This window comes from Geotrypetes seraphini, chromosome 4 (genome assembly GCF_902459505.1).
Source record: "Geotrypetes seraphini chromosome 4, aGeoSer1.1, whole genome shotgun sequence".
Taxonomy (NCBI): Eukaryota; Metazoa; Chordata; class Amphibia; order Gymnophiona; family Dermophiidae; genus Geotrypetes; species Geotrypetes seraphini.
Genome location: NC_047087.1, coordinates 234612384 through 234632318, shown reverse-complemented (window position 1 = coordinate 234632318; position 19935 = coordinate 234612384). Strand labels below are relative to the sequence as shown.

Sequence of the window (19935 nt, the reverse complement as noted above, 5' to 3'; positions counted from 1 at the left end):
CGGTTGCTGCCGAATTCCCCCAACAGAAAGCAACAACTCCGTTGTGCTACTCGGGGGAGGAGGAGGATCAGGTCCCAAGGGGCTCAGCGACGCATCGCCGTCCATGCTGAGCTGCTCCTGGAGCTCAGTAGCGGATCCGCCCGACGCCATCAGAACTGCGAATGTTGTTATCGCAGTTTGACGCGGAGTCAAAGTCACGGCAAAGGAATGAGGGATATCCCTCCGTCGTCCCCTCCTCTTAGGCATCGAAGAAACTTTGAAAAAAGCGTCACCGAAGGTAAATTTATTTTGCCAGAGCGGGAGCTTGAACTCACACGTCCACTCTCGTCGCCATCTTGTCTCCTCTTCAACATGTATATTTATAAAATGGCTGCTCCTGCTCCAGATATTTCAGAGGAGGCTCTAGGTTGTCAGATCCTTTCCTAAAACATCACCAGAACTGTGCCATCCCAACCTGGACATCTCAGGTTCAAGCTCTACACAGAATAAGCCTTCACATCTATTATTATCACAGCTCTCAATGGATAAGTACTGTTCTTGTCAAGGTTAAAAGCCATAAGCAAATTATCAAACGTTGTATTCTATGTTTAGCAACAACTGGTAAACAAGCTGAATGCAATTTAAAAAAAATACCCAAAATGTTTTTATAAGCTACAAATGTTGTGTTGATCCTCAATTCTAATAGATTTGCTCAAAGCATACTGGATATTAACATGTGAATTAGCACACAAACTGCCCCAGTTTGTCTCTTAAATTCCTATAACCCTCATTTCTGTAACTAGTAAGTACGTATTGTGGTTCTGATGTCCGCTCTACAAGCTATAAAATGTCTCCGAAGGGCCACTACAAATATAATTATTTATACAGAGCTGTCAGTTTATATGCTAGCATGCAACATAAATCAGCAACTGCAAGTACCCTCTATGCTAATAGCTGGCAATCAAAGTTTTACCAGCATAGCATATGAGTGATTTGATTAAGGTCATACAGTAGAGATGGGATCCAAAATGAATGTTAAAGTTTCCTGTGCTAATCATTTTGCTGTCTTTCAGCCTATTCAAATAAAAATATAGAAGGTTCTCAAAATGTACTAATGTGCACTGTATTTCTTCTTTTATAAAAAGACCCTCATACATAGTAACATAGTAGATGACGGCAGATAAAGACCCGAATGGTCCATCTAGTCTGCCCAACCTGATTCAATCTAAAAATTTGTTGAGGTTTTTTTTCCCTTCTTCTTCATAGCTATTTCTAGGCAAGAATCCAAAGCTCTGCCCGGTACTGTTCTTAGGTTCGAACTACTGAAGTCTCCGTCTAAACTCACTCCAGTCCCATCTACATCAGTGGTCTCAAACTCAAACCCTTTGCAGGACCACATTTTGGATTTGTCGGTACTTGAAGGGCCTCAGAAAAAATAGTTAATATCTTATTAAAGAAATGACAATTTTGCATGGGGTAAAACTCTTCATAGTTTATAAATCTTTCCTTTTGGCTAAATCTTAATAATACTATTGTCATTTATAGCTAAAGAGACATATGACCAAGAAACTGTTTTATTTTACTTTTGTAATTGATAAACATACCGAGGGCCTCAAAATAGTACCTGGCGGGCCGCATGTGGCCCCCGGGCCGCAAGTTTGAGACCACTGATCTACACCATCCCAGCCATTGAAGCCCTCCCAAGCCCATCCTCCACCCAAACGGCCATATACAGACACAGACCATGCAAGTCTGCCCAGTACTGGCATTAGTTCTTCAATATTTACTATTATTTCTGATTCTAGATCCAGTGTCCATCCCACACTTTTTTGAACTCCCGTCACCGTTTTCCTCTTCACCACCTCTCTCAGGAACGCATTTCAGGCATCCACCACCCTTTCCGTAAAGAAGAATTTCCTTACATTGCTCTTGAGTCTTCCACCCCTCAAACTCAATTTATGTCCTCTGGTTTTACCATTTTCCTTTCTCTGGAAAAGATTTTGTTCTACATTAATATTTCTGATTCTAGATCCAGTGTCCATCCCACACTTTTTTGAACTCCCGTCACCGTTTTCTTCTTCACCACCTCTCTCAGGAACGCATTTCAGGCATCCACCACCCTTTCCGTAAAGAAGAATTTCCTTACATTGCTCTTGAGTCTTCCACCCCTCAAACTCAATTTATGTCCTCTGGTTTTACCATTTTCCTTTCTCTGGAAAAGATTTTGTTCTACATTAATACCTTTCAAGTATTTGAACGTCTGAAAAGGCAGGAGTGTCAAACTCAATCGCATAAGGGGCCGAAATCTGAAAAAAAGGCTAAGCCGGGGGCCAAATTTTTTATTAAGATAATTAGGGGTCATTTAATTAAGGTACGCTAACCGATTTAGCGCACGCTAAATGTGTACCTTAATAAAAGGGCCCCTAAGTGACTAAGGCTTAGTCTTAGTAAAAGTATAGGGTTACAACATCTTCAACCCCACACCAGCTCTGTGGTGTAAACAAAATAAATATTGTAATCACAAAACAGAAAATAAAATTATTTTTTCTACCTTTTGTTGGTCCCAGGCTCTGGTTATCTTCTGATAACTCGCTTGCCAGGGTCTCCTGACCATTTGTTGTTTTTTTTCTTTCTCCGTGCTAACCAGATCTTCCATCTCTGTCCTCCCCTTCCGTTTCCTTTCCCTCCCTCGGAGGTCTGACATTTTTCCTTTTTTTTGCGTCCATATCCACAGCTGTAGCAATGAACCTCCCACAATCCTCAGATCCACCATCTCTCCTTTTCTCAACTACCCTTTCATCCAGCATCTCTCCTTCCTTCCCCAACACCCCAGGGTCCACCATCTCTCCATTTCTCTTCCCAACTACCCTCCTATCTTTTATCTCTATCCCCCCTCCACACCATCCCTTGTGTCCAACTTATTTCTCTTTCTGTTCCTTCCCTCTCTCCCTCTCCTCTGTTTTATTTCTTCCCCACTCCACCCTCCACTCAGTCTGGCATATGCACATCTGTACCTCTTCTTCTCTCCCTCTGGATAATTCTAGACCAGGGCTCGTCCCTGTCCCGAAGGCCTGTATGTCCCAACCCCCACCCCCACCCCCCTTCTTCTTCCCGGTCTCCTCTTCAGAATAGGCCTGTCTTTCCTACTCTTCCTCCATCCCGGCTTCTTGGTCTCTTCTGGCCCACCAGCATGAAGTACTGCCACCGCTGCTGCTCTTCATTCACGTCTGCCTTCACCTGGTCTCCTCTTCAAAGCAGCCTGCTGAGGATTGCCGGCCGGCAGTAGCAAACCTCGCAGGCCGCTCTCCACCTCGGTAGCACATTCTCTCTGACGCGATCCTGTCTCTCCTCTGACGTACGGGATCGCGTCAGAGGGAACAAGCTACCGGAGGTGGAGTGCGGCCTGCGAAATTCGCTACAGCCGGCCGGCGATCCTCAGCAGGCTGCTTTGAAGAGGAGACCAGGTGAAGGCAGACGCGAATGAAGAGCAGCGGCGGCGGCAGCGATTTGTGCCGGCGGGCCAGATTTACTATAAAGTTTTAAATGTCTGGCGGCCAAATTTTGAACATCCTACGGGCCAGATTTGGCTCGCGGGTCAGAGTTTGACATGCCTGCTCTAAGGTATACATATTCAGGGCTTCCAGTCTCTCCTTATACGTCTTTTGTCACAAACCTCCTATCATTTTTGTCGCCCTCCTCTGGACCGCTTCAAGCCTTTTTGTGTCCTTTACCAGATACGGTCTCCAAAACTTAATACAATACCCCAAGTGGGGCCTCACCAATGACCTATAAAGGGGCAACAACACCTTCGTTCTTCTACTGGTTACACCTCTCTTTATACAGCCCAGCATCCTTCTGGCAGCAGCCACAGCCTTAACGCACTGTTTTTTTGCCTTTAGATCTTCGGACACTATCACCCCAAGGTCCCTCTCCCCAACCGTGCATATCAGCCTCTTCCCTCCCAGCATATACGGCTCCTTCTGATTATTAATCCCCAAATGTATTACTCTGCATTGAATTTTAGTTGCCAGATATTAGACCATTCTTCTAACTTTTGTAGATCCTTTTTCATGTTTTCCACGCCCTCCTCGGTGTCTACTCTGTTACAAATCTTGGTATCATCCGCAAAAAGACACACTTTTCCTTCTAACCCTTCAGCAATGTCACTCACAAACATATTGAACAGGATTGGCCCCAGCACCAAACCCTGAGGGACTCCACTACTCACCTTTCCTTCCTCCGAGCGACTTCCATTAACCACCACCCTCTGGCGTCTGTCCGTCAACCAGTTTCTAATCCAGTTCTCCACTTCCTAACTTCTGCCCTTCAAGTTTGTTTAAGAGCCTCCTATGAGGAACCGTGTCAAAGGCTTTGTTAAATTCTAAGTAAATTACAACTAACATATGTCCTTGATCCAGCTCTCTGGTCACCCCATCAAAAATTTCAATCAGATTTGTTTGACAAGATTTACCTTTTGTAAAGCCGTGCTGCCTCGGATTCCTGTAACCCATTAGATTCTAAGAAGCTCACTATTCTTTCTTTCAGCAACATTTCCATTATTTTTCCAACAACCGAAGTGAGGCTTACTAGCCTATAATTTCCCACTTCATCCCTGTGACCACTTTGGTGAATAGGAACCACATCCGCTCTTCTCCAATCCTCAGGAACCATTCCTGTCTCCAGAGATTTGTTGAACAAGTCTTTAATAGGACCCGCCAGAACTTCCGAGCTCCCTCAGTATCCCCCAGATTAGATTATTGGGAGAATAGACAAATTTTGTCCTCCAAAATTAATAAGTAATCATTGGTCTAAAAATTATACTTTGTTAATATAAAAGCTTATTGTGCTGTCTTCACATTGTAGATATCTGTTTTAAAATATTTCAATGAATGATTGAGATGAAGAAATACTTGGCTCCTGAATAAAGTAACCCCATAGATCAGTGTTCTTGAACAGCGTTCCAGTCCGCAAAAATTTCCTGCCAGTCTGTGAAGAATTAGTGTCCCCTGCAAGAGTATGTCCCGTCTTCCTTCTGGCTTGGCTGCTCCTTATCTTCAGCGCCAGCTGCACTTGTTTGCCAGGACAGCGCACAGTGGCTCTTGCACGCTGCACATGGCTGACCTGGAACTGTGTCAGCAGCATGCAGCGTGCAAGAGCCGCTTCGCGCTGTCTCAGCAAACAAGTGCAGCTGGCGCTGAAGATAAGGAGTAGCCAAGCCGGAATGAAGATGGACACATTCTTGCAGGTGACACTGATCCGGCTTCGGCAGACAGGGCAAGTCCAGCTGGACGGCCCTGAACAAGTAAGGGAGCGAAGGGAGAACATGGGACAAAGGGAGAAAAGGGAGGGAGCATGTTGGGACATGGGAGGGGCATGAATTTGGGACAAAGGTTGGAAAGCAGAGAGGGGGAACACGAACTTGGAACACAGAAGGAAGGGAGGAGGTATGAACTTCAGACACAAGGGAGGGGATAGAAAGGGAGAATTGTTGGGGATGAATGTGTAAGTGAGAGGAAAAGATGGTGCACATGGGGAAAGGAAAAAAAGAGGAAAATTGTTGAGCATAAAGAGAGAGAGGAGTGAGGTAGAGATTCATGAGGAAGAGAAGGATGAGAGGGAGAAATGTTGGATATGGTGCTGGAGAGGGAACAGAGGGACAGATTGAAGGGGATGCAAGGAGAAGGAATGTTGGACAGTGATGGAGGGAGAGATGTGATAGAAGGAGAAATGATGGGCATGGGGCTGGTGGGCAATAATGAAAAACGATGCACATGATCTGGGGGATAAGAGAGGGAAAAATGTTGCATATGGCAATAGAGGGAGGGGAGAGATTCACCATGGCTCTTTCCCCACTCCCTGTACACAGGATGGAGACGGGGAGCAAGTTCACAGGGGATGGGGCAAAGACGGGTTTTTTTTATTTCATTCTTAGTAGTTTGCCGGTCCACAAAATAATTCCATTTCCACCAGTCGATAGGTGTAAAAAGCTTAAAGAACACTGCCATAAATCACACCAACAACATGATCGTGTTTCAAGCTGGATTCTATATCAAGGTGAGATAGTTCTGAAAAAGCAAACTAATATTATGCTCTTAAGTGCAAAAAGAGATTTTACATTTATAATGCATCCTTATAAACATTGAACTTTGCCAAATTCAATATAATTCCTCCAAAAAGCCCCTGACTGCTCGGATTTGCATACGAGAAAAAATGGCTCCTGACCTTAAATGCAGAGTTTTAACCAGAGGCATCCAATCAGATCAAAGTTCTATGATATCCTATGGCATGGGTGGTCAAGTAAAGAGCAGCCAATCAGAAGGGTGGTCAAGTAAAGAGCAACCAATCAGAGAAGCACCTGCCATTCAACCCCCTTATTCAAGCCATTGAATGGACTGCAACTTATGAATACAAAACTGCTCACAGAAATTTAAATACAGTGGTACCTTGGTTTGCGAGCATAATTCGTACCAGAAACATGCTCGTAAACCAAAGTGCTCATATATCAAAGCGAGTTTCCCCATAGAAAATAAGGGAAACTTGGATGATTCGTTCCATATCCCAAAAAGAGCCCCCGAGGCCACTGGCGCTGCTGGCTTCACCCCACCCCCGGAACCGGCTTCTCTCCCTCCATGGCACATCCCAAAAAACAGCACACACACACACGAGGCCACTGGCGCTGCTCGCTTCACCCCACACCAGGAACCAGCTTCGCTTTCCCCCCCCCACCCCTGTGACCCACCACCAAACCCTTACCTGCAGCGGACACCGGCACGAGCCAACCCACAGGACATATGCATGCCGGTGCCAAAAGAGCCTGCTGCTGCTGCTGTTGGGCTGAGCTGCTGAGGAGCCTTGAGCATCTGTGCATGCTCAAGGCCTTCTGGTTCCCATCCTCTCCGAGATTCTCATGAGATTCAAGCCCCATAGCAGCCCAACATGGATCAGCAGCAGGCTCTTTTAGCACCGGCACACGTATGTCCTGTGGGTTGGTGCGTGCCGGTGTCCGCTGCAGGTAAGGGTTTGGCGGTGGGCCGCGGGGGGAGCAAAGCCGGTCCCCGGGGTGTGGAGGCTCGTATATCAAATCAACACTCGGTTTGCGAGTCAAAGTTTGCAGGAATGTTTTGCTCATCTTGCAAAACACTCAAACCGCGTTACCGAGGTTTCACTGTATTTCTTACAATGTTGCCCATGTGATGAGATTTTCACCTCATCTATTACCCTCTATAGTAAAACCTTGGATTACAAGTAACTTGGTTTGCAAGTGTTTTGCAAGACAAGCAAAACATTTTATTAAATTTTAACTTGATATACAAGCAATGTCTTGCAATACAAGTACATACAGTATATACACATCACAACTGAGCCGATGGTTCTTCTCTCTCTGATGCTGCAGGAGTGTAGTGACTGTTCTAAATGAGCGAGGACTTGCAATACAAGTACATATAGTATTTTGTATTAAAGTTTTTGGGTTCTGGAATGAATCATCTGAGTTTCCATTATTTCTTATGGGGAAATTTGCTTAGATATACGAGTGTTTTGGATTACAAGCATGTTTTTGGAACTAATTATGCTCGTAAACCAAGGTTTTACTGTATTTTTCATCTTCAGCAGAGTGAACTATTTCACACCAGTGTGCTACCAAGGGAGCTGTCTCCTTTTCTGTATGAATCCTGCTCTTTTCTTCATTTAATCACAATCAAGTATCTTCTCCTACATAAACAAGCAGACAGTGTTGTTATTCCAGGCTATCGTTATCTGTTCCAATTTTCTCATTTTTTAACCATGAATGCATCAGGAATGGAATTGTTATTAACATATATATATTTGAATATAAACCGAGATTTTGGGGCCCAAAAATGGGGTTCTCGGTTTATATTTGAGCCTCCTTTGGATGATGGTGTTTTCCTCCCCTCCCCACCCGATGACGACAACAATGCTATTTTCCACTCCTCCAGATGCCCGGCATTACTATCCTCCACCCCCTTCCCATAACCGGCACTGCTATCTCCCCCCCTCCTCCCCTGCCCCCCAAAGACCAGCACTATTATCCCCACTGATGACCATTGCTATCTCCTCCTCCCCCCCTCATTGACCAGCACTCCTATCCTCCATGCCCCACTCCCCCCCAGACCGACATTACATTTACAATCCGATGCTCCGGAAGCCAACGCCAACACTCTGTGTTGGGCTGAAGGGCCTTGAGTGTCTGCGCATGCTCAAGGCCTACTGACTCCTGGCCTATCTGGGATTCTCGAAGGGAGTCCAGCAAGCCTTGAGCATGCACAGACGCTCAAGGCCTTTCAGCCCAGCACAGAGAGTCAGGACTATAAGTGCGATGTCAGTCTGGGGCAGGGAGGAGTAGGTAGCGGAGGATAGGAGTACCTAAGACGGTGGCCTTCTCTGTACTTTTCTTTTGCCATGGTCCACCACCCTCTGAAGCAACTTCCTGTTTCTGCTTGTGTGGACTGCGTCAAAGGAACGGTGGAGAGGCCACAAGCAGCAAGAGGAAGGAGAAGATGGCACATGGATGGCAGGAAGGAGAAGAGATGGGGCACGTGGATGGAGGGAAGTCGAGAAGGAGGGAGGATATGGTGCACATGGACGGAGGGAAGGGGAACAGATGGGGCACGTGGCTAGAGAAAAGAGGGAGAAAGGGAAAAGATAGTGTACATGGACCGAGGAAAGAGGAAGAGTTGGAGGCAGAAAAATGGAAGAAAACTGAATATGAAAATCAGTGCCAAAGGAGGATGCAGTGCAAAAAGTGAAGGAGAGGAAAGAAACAGCAAATGCATATGGAGGCCTTGAAAACAGAGTTAAGAACATAGGTGGAACAAGATGACCAGAAAAATAAAAAAAAAATTGCCAGATAACAAATGTAGGAAAATTGTTTTTATTTTCAATTTAGTGATTGAAATATGTCAACTTTTGTAATTTGCATCTGTTGTTTTTATATTTTGGACTGTTTAGGAAGAAATGCATTTCTTCTTATTTCTCTTGTAGTGTACTGTGTGCAGAGTCTGGCATATTAGAGTTTCGTTTGTGTACAATAGTACTTTTAGTTTGTGGGTCTGTATTTGAAAAGGTTTTTTTTTTCTGTTTTCTTATCTGTGACTGAGGCCAGGTGGCATTCACATACCCAAATTTTAAACCTCAGTTTATATTTGAGTATATATGGTAATCATGTGCTCATTGTAGCTGCTGCGACAGCATTATAGGAGAGTCCAAATGATAATGTCCTTCAACAAGATAAATAGTGACAATTTGAAGTAATACCATGTGAAGTTTGAACAGAAATGGAGGCTGCTCCCTTAGTAGCAAACTAGTGTGAAGTACTCATTTCACTGAAGACATAAAATGGAGGGTAACATATGAGGTGAAAATCTCATCGCACAGGGAATATTGTAAGAAATATTTAAATTTCCAAAAACAATTTTGGATTCATAAACTGTGGTCTATTCAACCCAATAGATTGAATGAGGAGGATGAATGGCAACCACTCCTCTGATAGGTTGTTCTTTACTTGACCCTTAAGCCACTGGTTGGATATCATAAATTTTTGATCTGATTGGATGCCTCTGGCTGAAAGTTTACGTTTAAGATCAGGTGCCATTTTTTTCTCCTTTACAATGCCAAGCAGTCAAGGGTTTTTTATGGAGGAACTAAACTGAAAAGGGTTGATGTTTTTCAGGATGAATTATCAATTTAATAAAATCTTTTTTTGCAGTTAAGAACATAATATTAACTTGCCTTTTTCAGAAGTGTCCCACTCTGGTGCAGAGCTCAACTCAAAATGTGATTGTATTGGTGCTGTGTTCTATGAGGATTACTTTATTAAAGAGATAAATGTTGCTTCTTTTCAACCATTTATTGAAATATTTTAAAAATTGAAATCTATACCATGTATGAACGCAGTACAATCAGCTTTTATATCAAATCAAGAATAAGCAGCTTTGCAAACAAAAAACTAGTTAAGACCTATGATAACAATTTTAGAGGACAAAACTGTCTGTTCTCCAATAATCTCTTCTATTTGATGGTCTATCGTAAAAGAAGAAATATAATACACATTTGTAAATTTTTTGAGAACCTTCTCCAATTTTAAACTGATATGTTTGTTTGTTTTATATTCAACTCTTTGAAATGCTTTTTAATGTCTTCCAGTCTACATTTGCTGCTTTTCTCCTTTAATGCATGTAGCATTGTCGCATGAAGGCATATTATACAGATGGTCATTTGCATATAATATTTTTGCATTCACCTACTCCAGCGCTTTTAAGCTCATGATTTTCCAAAAACCTAAACTTCAGAAAGGTACCATTTAAACATGGCAGAGAGATGTCATTATAGTTGCAGAAACATGTTTTACAAACTCAAAAACTAAACATTGGAGATTTTCATTGCCCATTGCCATCAGTTTCTCTTGTGTCGGGGTTGTACTTGTTTCTACAACGCATAAAACTGCATTTTTAACAAATTCCGCAATTGCCCTGGAGAATGATTTTGTGATGTTTGACATGATATGGCGTCTCTTGCTTATTCAGAAACCTGCATCAGCTCTGCCTACCCCTTCAAAAATGATGGTTTAATTAAAGCATTTGAGAAAGAAGGCATATTGGATAGCATATGGCTGGAATAAGCTTCTCATGGCATTGGCCCTGGAGATGGAGGAAGTGGGATGTAAAAGTCCCATGACACATTTCAAGAACACAAAATATTATTAAAGTGGTGGCACCCGACTACAGACGCTGAAGCAAAGCAAAACCGTCTTCTGCTTCCTATGTTTGTTTGTTTTTTAATTGAATATAGTGATTGCTCACATAATCAAAAATGTTCTTATAATTTAAAAAATTAAAAAGCCAACCAATTTTATTTTACTATCACAGGACAAATATTTAATTAGACTCGTAGAAAAAAAAAGGAAAAAAAAAAAAAAAAAAAAGCAAGCAAAGGATAATTAAACGACTAAAAACTATTTAGGATATTTTTCTACTCCCTGCCACTCAATGGCAATAGTAAGTATCTGAAGAAATGAAAAGAACCAGTGACTACTAATCCAGAAAGGAGACACCCACAGCTTTAATTCTGATCCAACAGGCTAATTTTGAATTCTTTTTAATTGGTTTCCACCATCATTGATTTATAATAATTTATTAAAAAAAAAACAAAAAGCAATCTCAACAAATATTCATCTCTATCTGCAACTAATTTAATAGTTCATATATCCAGAACAAATATATGCCTTTTGTTCTCCATTCAGGACATGATACAAAATGAATTGATGAACTGTTTGGAATATAAAGGATGAATATTACAGCAGGCGTTCACTGCTATAACAAATAATGCATACGAATTACAATAAACTGGATTATCCTCCAAGGGATGTATGACATGCCATGGTATGCTTTTGCAAGGCACTTCTAATGTAGCCTATTCACTATAGTTAAGGCAAAACATCTAAAGTAGGTTTCTGTGGATTTTGAAAGTGTACCTGCACGCACGCAATGTTTTGTTAATCCTTTAAAAAAAGTATCACAGCCTCCATAGATTCTAAATTCTGCATCATTCAGTGAACTGAAACCTGGCACCAAAAAAAAATAAGTGTGTCCTGTTTTAACCTTTCATTTAATCTATTATAATTTGGATGTAGTCTTTAATAAAATCAACAAATCATACTCTTAAACCAACAATAAAATTTTCATCTTATTTCCTTACAGTTTGCTGAATCCTTTTCCTAGTTTACTTTCCAATTTCTTCTGCCTTTTCCTTTTAACTCATCTCATACCATTCCAGGTACTATGAATCTTTTACTTCCATCACTGTCTCCTAATCCATCTTCACCCCTTTCTCCCATTCTCAACTTTCAGCTTCTCCCCTTTTCCTGCTGCCAGATGCATCTAAGACCCTACCTTATGTATCTCTGTCACTGAAGCAGCGTCCTCCATCTTCCCTTTTCAGTCTTACTGTAGCTTCATTGTTTTTCTCATCTCTGTCTCTTATCTTCAACGACCTCCCCTCAGTGCTTCCCTTTCCCAGCCTCATCAGTTCCCCCCTCCCCCATGTTGCCCTCCAAGAAGGATGTGGTTAGCAGTATGCTTTGTAAGAATGATGGACAAGAACATGTGCACGCATGCATGCAGGCACCGCTCTTGAAATGGTCTTGCCGCCAGCTCCTCTGTTTCTGAATATTAATACAGGTACTGTAACTAATCAGTTTGCAGACGTTGTTGAATAAACCAAGGCAGGACAAGCAGATAAGAACTTACCTGCATCATTGTCCTCATCGTTTTCCAAGTCTTCATCAGGGATTTCAATCTCAGTCTTACCAAGCACAAATTGAAGACGTTTCTGTTTAGCTCTAATCTTTTTTAACTGCTGTTCCTTCAGTGTCATGAATGCAAAAATAACAATTAAAAATATGTAAGAAAACTTATAGTAAGTAGTGATGCCGATAATATGTTTTCAGTTTAGAAATTATATCTGTGAATATAGAAGAACCTTCAACTAACAATTCAATGTTCTGATCACAATGCCATCTCTAACCTATTGTAAGAGACAGTGGGAGGGAGAAATAGATTCATGGAAAGCAGTCTAATAGAATCAGAAATTTAACATTATACTCTAAGATTGCCCCATTTTTTCTTAGAGGAAAGGTCATTACACATCTGTTTGATACAAAATTACCTATTTTAGTGAAAGTTTTCCACATATTATATAGTGCTCCTAGACATCACACTTTTAGTTTGTGTTTTTAAACCAGCAGAAACAAAATAGCTACAAATTATTATTATTAAAATAAGCTATCATTTGCTTTCCTGGAAATAAGGACTTGCCCAATTACCTTGTTGTGCTTTTGTCGTTTTACAGAATCAAGTTTTCTGTTGATCTCTTTGCTGTTGGCAGCTTGGGGAGTGAGCTGTTCGATGATCTTATTGATGTGCTTTAAAGATGTTGTACACAACCTTCAAATAAAACAGAGATCCATTAGTTGATTATTTGAGAATCAAAGCAGTTTAACTCACAACGTATAAGCGGGGGGGGGGGGGGAGAGGGGAAAAAAAACACCACCTACCCTGCAGAAAAACTCAGTTGGCAGCTAGAACAAAACATGACCGATTTCTCTTCTGTGTTAGGATACCCAGGGAGGGACTCGTATATACTAAACCGTTCAGGTGTTTAACATGGAGTTAATATGTGGTAACATACTTAACACAAAACGTCACAGCAAATGATATGGAATGGGCAAGAGTTAACACATTTTCTGTGGTATCTGCCATGTTAACAGTAGTAAGTAGAATTAACTACATCTTTAGAAGCTGTAGTCTGTTGTACGTCGCAGTAGTGGCTCCAAAATCAACGCACAGTAGCAACCTCTGCCCCAAGTGTCAGGAACTCCCTCAAAAATTAATGTGAAGGTTGTGCAGCTGCCACAGGTTAATGTGTGTTAATTGCTAAACATTACTACAGTTTAGTAAATAGGGGCCAGGACTTCCAAGCAGCTCATGTAATGCCTCAGGAAGCTTCTCCTATGATTACTACTATGGATTCAAGGAAATAGGAATGCTGCTGGTCTTCTTAGGAAAACAATATATGCACTGGTAAAATGCTCAAGTCCCCTTTCTTGGGACAAAAATGATTTATAATTCAAAAACAGAAATAGATTTTTAGAAACAAGGAAGGGAGAATCACAAACCATAAAGTGCATACTTTACTTTTTTTTTTTTTTCAAAGGTCATTGTTTTAAAATGTGTTTATAAGCACAATCCCATTGGGGATGTGCATAATTGGAAAAAAAAAAAAAAAAACCCACATATCAATGAAAGCAGTGCTAACTTGATGTGAGCTCACAACTCAGTATGCAAATTAGTATGATGCATTTCAAACTCAAATTTCCCTACTAGTTCCCAAATAGCTGTAAATGTCTTTGCCGCAAACCTTTCAACAAAAAAGAAGATAATAAAGAACACACAAGTCTAAAAGAAGAGATAGTAGAGTCTTCTTTCTTATCCTGATTAAAATATCTACTTATCTGTGCCCAGTCACAAATTACCTTACCTACTTGGACTGACCTGGAGACCCCACTGAAAATAAGAATTCTGTTTCCCATGATACAAAATAATAGATTTTCTGGTGCAAACAACTATTTTATGCTAAGAGAAAATGTGATGTGTGTGTGTAGCAATACCTTTTATTGGTCCTTCAAAATAATCAGGCAGACAACTTTTTCCTGTCACTGCTAAAAGAAGTGCTTTACAAGTGATAGTTTCAAAATATAATCTACAGAATAATTTCTTAAAACTGCTCAATTCCTACGCAAATACATGCATTTGTCACAATGTATGATAATTTTAATACAAGATCTGTATTATGAAGTCGGACAGAACTTTCCATAAGGCTGTGTTTTTTCAGATAACTATTCACCTTCAATTAGCCATTATTAGTTTTGCCATCCTTACCCAAGTTACATATCAATATTGTTAACATTGTAGACTTCTGGTTATACCCAGGCCAGAACAGTCAGAATTAATAGCTCTACTGCAGAGGTTCTCAAAACACGGTATGCGTGATCCAAGGAGTATGCGGCGCTGTATGTCTCCCAACTTCCTATTGTCGTTGAATATAAGTGGTGCCAGAACTGTATATCTCCCAATTTCCTTCTGCCATCGTGTGTATCTCCCGCCTTCCTAGTCTTCTTTCCTCAGCCTCCCCACCCCCACCCCAGGACCAGCAGAAAAGAAAAAAAATAAAGGCCAAGTGAAAACATAGAAAACATGATGGCAGATAAAGGCCAAATGGCCCTTCCAGTCTGCCCAACCACAATAACCAATATCCAACGTGCCTATCCGATGCGTTCTTGAATTCAGACACAGTCTCTGTCTCCATCAACTCTTCCGGAAGACTGTTCCACGCATCTACCATCCTTTCTGTAAAAATGAATTTCCTTAGATTACTCCTGCACCTATCACCTTTTAACTTCATTCTATGACCTCTCATACCAGAACTTCCTTTCAAATGAAATAGCCTTGACTCGTGCACATTTAAGCCACGTAGGTATTTAAATGTCTATCATATCTCCCCTCTCTCACCTTTCCTCCAAAGTATACATATTGAAATCTTTAGGTTTGTCACCACACGCCTTTTGACAAAGGCCACACACCATTTTAGTAGCCTTCCTCTGGACTGACTCCATGCTTTTTATATCTTTCTGAAGGTGTGGTCTCCAGAATTGTTGAAAATCACCCATTATTATACTGCTGCCCAATTTGCTAGCTTTCCTAATTTCTGAAAACATTTCTTCATCTGTCTACTCATTCTGTCTCGGGGGACGGTAGTATAACCCTACCCTATATACCTTCCTTTTACACAGGGAATCTATATGGATTCCACACTGCTGTGTCGTGCAGAATGTTTATTTTGTTTGATTCAATTCCCCCCCCCCCCCGCCTCCCCTCAATTTGATCTATCCTTGCCCAGGAAACCACATCCATTGATTCCAGCACTTGTAAATAATGCTAGGTCACTGGTGCAGTCTCGCTCTGAATCTTCCAAATCTGACGCATAAGCTTCTCTCTGCGGGCTTCCGGAAGGAACACCTTGTTCTCCTTTGTGTCGAACCAGACTCCCAGGTACTCCAGGTGGCTTTTCCAAAAGTTGAATCTTGTGCAGTAGTTGAATCACTCCTTAAATCACTAGCCTGCCTTCAGATTCAGACTGGGCTCTTATCAGCCAGTCATCCAGATACAGATGTACTTGTATACCTGCTCTGTGCAGGTATGCTGTAACCATAGCCATCACCTTGGTGAAGGTCTGTGGTGCCGTGGCCAGCCCAAAGGGTAAGGCTGTGAACTGGAAGTGTTGCTCCAGCACAGGGAAACGCAAAAACTTCCTGTGCTCTGGGAAAATGGGAATGTGCAGTTAGGTCTCCATCAAATCCAGTGAGGCAAGAAATTCCCCAGCATCACTAAAGCAATCACTGACCACACTACCTCCATTCGGAAATGAGGTATCTTGAGGGCCACATTTACTGCTTTGAGGTCTAGAATCAGCCTCCAGTCATCTGAGCCTCTCATGGGCACTATGAAGTACATTGAGTATCTGCCGGAGCCCAAGTCTTCCTCTAGTATGTGATCTATGGCTTCCAGATCCAGAAGCCTTTGCACTGTTGCTCAGACTTTGGCTGCTTTTAATGGTTTCCAGCTGGAGAGTGCAGACAAAGGTCCATGAAGGGACAAAAGAACTCGAGCTTGTACCCCTCCTGTATAATGTCTAGTACCCAGCAATCTGTAGTGATCTCCACCCATCCTCCCCAATAAGCTGATAACCTCCATCCAATGTGTGGAGGCTCGGCTGATGGCCTGACATCATAACTGCTTTTTCAGAGTTGTGGAGGAGTGGGATCCTGAAGATTGGGGGTGCTTGGTCCCTCCAAATCTTTGTCTGGAGCCTTGAAAAGATCTCTGGCTCAAAGACCTTCTCGAGAACTGGAGATATCATCTGGAGGTCCAAAAATTACCCCAACCCCAACCTGACCCCTTAGGGGCTCTATGACTGCTGTTTGGTAAAAAGACTTCGGTTTGCAATCCTGTACACTGGCCATAAGATCATCCAGATCCTTCCCAGAGAATACATGTCCCTTAAATGGTAATATACTCAAGGTCATCTTGGAAGAGGTATCCCCTCCCCACTTTCTGATCCATAGCATCCTGTGGGCGGAAATGGAATAAGCAGATATTTTTCTCATGACTCTGAAAAGATAATAAAAAGAGCATTGGCTATGTAATCCACTCCAGACATTAGAAACTGATGATCCCTACTGGCAATTGCCTCTAGATCACAGCACAACTTGGAGTGGCAAGCTCGAGCAAAAAAAGATGAACTGCAGCTGCTTTTAAACTCCAAGCTGTGGCCTTGAAGAGCTTCTTATGAATAAATCCAGTCTGCGGTCCTGGGCATCCTTTAATACCACACCACCTTCACTGGGAAGGGAGGTATACTTGGTAACCTGCGCCACCAGGAAAACCATTTTTGGTTGAACAAAGCTGAATAAATTCAGCATCCATTGGATAGAACCTTGTCATAGCTTTGGCCACCCGAAGGGGCTCCTCTGGGACCTTCCAATGGTCCGTAAGTAATTTTGTAATGTCTTTGGGGAAAAAAAAAAAAGGGAAAGCAGGTGGTCTGTGCTTCTCATAAGCAAGCACTCAGTAGCAGAGGACTGCAGTCTTTATCTTTAATTCCTGGAGGGATTCTGTGATCACCTCAAAAAGCGCAGAAGGCTTAAAAACACCTGTGCACAGTTGATTCCTTTCAGAGATCAGGGGCCTCTACCAGAACTGGATCTGGCCCCCTTAGAGATGAAGCAGCATCTCCTGCTACAGAGGACCCTAACTGGGAGAGTAAAGGCACTGAAATAGAGCCCTCTTCATCCCAGTCTTCCTAAGACTGGACCTCCCCATCTTGCATATGGCATTGTGGCTGGGGAATTGCACACTTCAAAGGGGTGGGAGGGGGGAATCCCTGGCACCAGCATGGCCGCAATCCCTGACGGCCCCATGTGGCTCTTATCATATAAGCTTCAAGCATCATATTGTCTAGACAGCCCCTGCGGATGCTCAAGCTCCTTTCTGAGGCTTTGCGGCAGAACTACAAATGTGCTTCACTGGGGATTCTCTTGTGCTGTTCCCCAGCTCAAACCTGGACTTTTTTCCTGGCCCTCGCATCATCAAGGCACCAGCACCCCCCAAGAGACTAGAGGAGGTTAAGCCAGCAGCTTCCGCCACCCCCTCATGCGCTGTGCGGCACTTGGGACACAGTTCTTCTGACAGCCATCCATGGCAAATCTGGCATGAATCCAAGGTATCCTGGCCTGAGGAGTCCACCACACCTGTTTTTTTAAAGTAAAATCAAAGTGTTTTGAGGCAGATAAAGGCTTTTATTTTCAAATTGGAAAATCCAAAATGGCCACCATGGCAGCAATTTTAGTGTCAAAAACGGTATGGGGGAGTTACACTGGGGTCCAAAAACTAGCAATTTGGGGATTTTAGTGGTAGGGGAACCTGACTACCCCCCCCCCAAAAAAAAAAAAAAAAAAAAATTTATTTTAACCACCCCAATTTTGTTTTTCAGGCTGTCAGCCTGTTACTGTGCCATGCTGTATGCTGGGAGCTGCAAGAGCTGAAACTGAAAACAGCTAACGGGAGAACTTCTGCCTCAACAAGCCTGGATTCCGGACTGCTTATGTCTTCTAACTGCCTCTCGGTTCCAACGAACTGGCCAGAGACCTCAACCTCCACTGGACCTCCCACACGAAAATGGGGGGAGGAAAGCAGTCAGCCCTGATCCTGAAAAAAAGCTAAGGAGCCATTCAGCCTTCACTCAAGCCCACTGCCGATGAGCCTGGATGAGCCTTGCTCCCAATGGATCAGTCCCTGAACCTTTAGTGCAGGCTATCCAAGTGAGTGCACTGCAAAGCAGTCTGCCCCTTGGAAGCAGACCCTCAACCTCAGAGTTTGTGCTCTCCTGCAGTCAGAGATGTTCCGAGTTTGGGATCCTCTGCAGCACTGAAAAGCCTTGCAAATGGTCAGCAAAAAAGCCCAAATTTAAATTTTAAAATAAATACGAGCAAAAAAAAGACTGGCTCCTACCATTTCACTTGTAGAAAGACAACTGAGGAACTGGAAGACAGTCCAGAGAGCTAGAAGGTTAATGAGGTTCTCTACAAGAATTCCCATGAGAAGAGATTGACTTCCCACAGGTTCAGAAATAAAGTGTCTGTCACACTAGAAGTAGCGGATCTTAGAGGTCAGCCAGGGCTAGGGTTTGGTATGCTTTACAGAATGTGACATAGGAGGAGTGAGGATATCCACAGCAGAGGAGAGAATAGTATTGTAGGAAGAGACTGCTTCATGGACAGATTTACACAGCACAGTGTTAGAGAGGAGGAGGGAGACAATGGCGAAGAGTGCACGGGGTCAATAGCCTGAAGATTCCTGAAATTATTGGCGAGAATTGGTTGTTTCTGGAGAGGGGAAGAATTGAGTAGGAGAAGTTGACAATTGAGCAGTCAGAGAAGAGGACAAGATCAAGGCAGTGGCTGTTCTGGTGCACGGGGGGGGGGAGGGGGGTAGTAGAGCATAGCTGAAGACTGAATGAGGATATTAGAGCAAGAACCTTTGAGGTGTAAGAGTCAAGAGGTGTCCTCAGCATGAATGTTAAAAATCACTAAGGATTAAGGAAGGAAATGAAGGTTCAAGAAAGACAGAGAACCTTGAAAGAGAAGTCAAGGTCAGTGAGAAAGGAAGATAGGTGTCAATGACCGTTATCCAGAGAGGAAGGGGAGCAAATAGACAGACATAGTGGACTTTGACAGAGAAGAAGCAGCGAGACTGAGGTAGGAGAAGAGGTTGAAATCTACAGAAGGGTGAGAGTAACAGTTCAGCCCCTCCTCCACGGCCAACTGAGCTTTTCAGTTGTGTTTTAAGTCCGCATCTGATTAAATAAAAGGGCACCAACATAAAAAACACAGATTTTTATAGCTGTGGTAGAGAAATCATGGAAGAAAGCAGCAGAAAAAAAGAGTAATGATGGGAAACATTTTCTACATGAACAAGTCCTGTGTACACTTGAACCACATATGATATATATTTGTTATTACTGCTTCACCACCATATTAAATCAGTTGAAATTGCTAAATACCTCCGTAACAATCATTTTACAGCAGTAGCTCTAAAAATAATGGGTGGAACCGAGCTAACGCTCCCACAAGATGGAACAAGATGTTAGATGGAACTCTGTAGTTGGACTCTTTTTAGCACTATATCAAGAACTGGCCAATTCTGATGACAACTGGTTGTAAATAATAAGATTATACCAGCAAGAATAAGTCTGTAGAAAGCCATGATTTAAATAAAGTTTTTCTAACTAGTGATTTAAATCAAATCCATATTGGCACTTACTAAA

The 19935-nt window shown here is 42.5% G+C and overlaps 1 protein-coding gene across 6 annotated transcripts in view; it reads right to left on the bottom strand.

Moving 5' to 3' along the window:
- The window catches only part of ERCC6 (ERCC excision repair 6, chromatin remodeling factor), a 200914-nt gene that overhangs the window by 174032 nt on the left and 6947 nt on the right, over positions 1-19935 (bottom strand). For all 6 annotated transcript variants that reach the window (XM_033941635.1, XM_033941630.1, XM_033941634.1 and 3 more), the window contains 2 exons: positions 12818-12938; positions 12243-12357 (listed from right to left, as the gene is read on the bottom strand). In XM_033941635.1, the coding sequence (XP_033797526.1) occupies positions 12243-12357; positions 12818-12938 (236 nt within the window). The remainder of the gene's footprint in view (positions 1-12242; positions 12358-12817; positions 12939-19935) is intronic.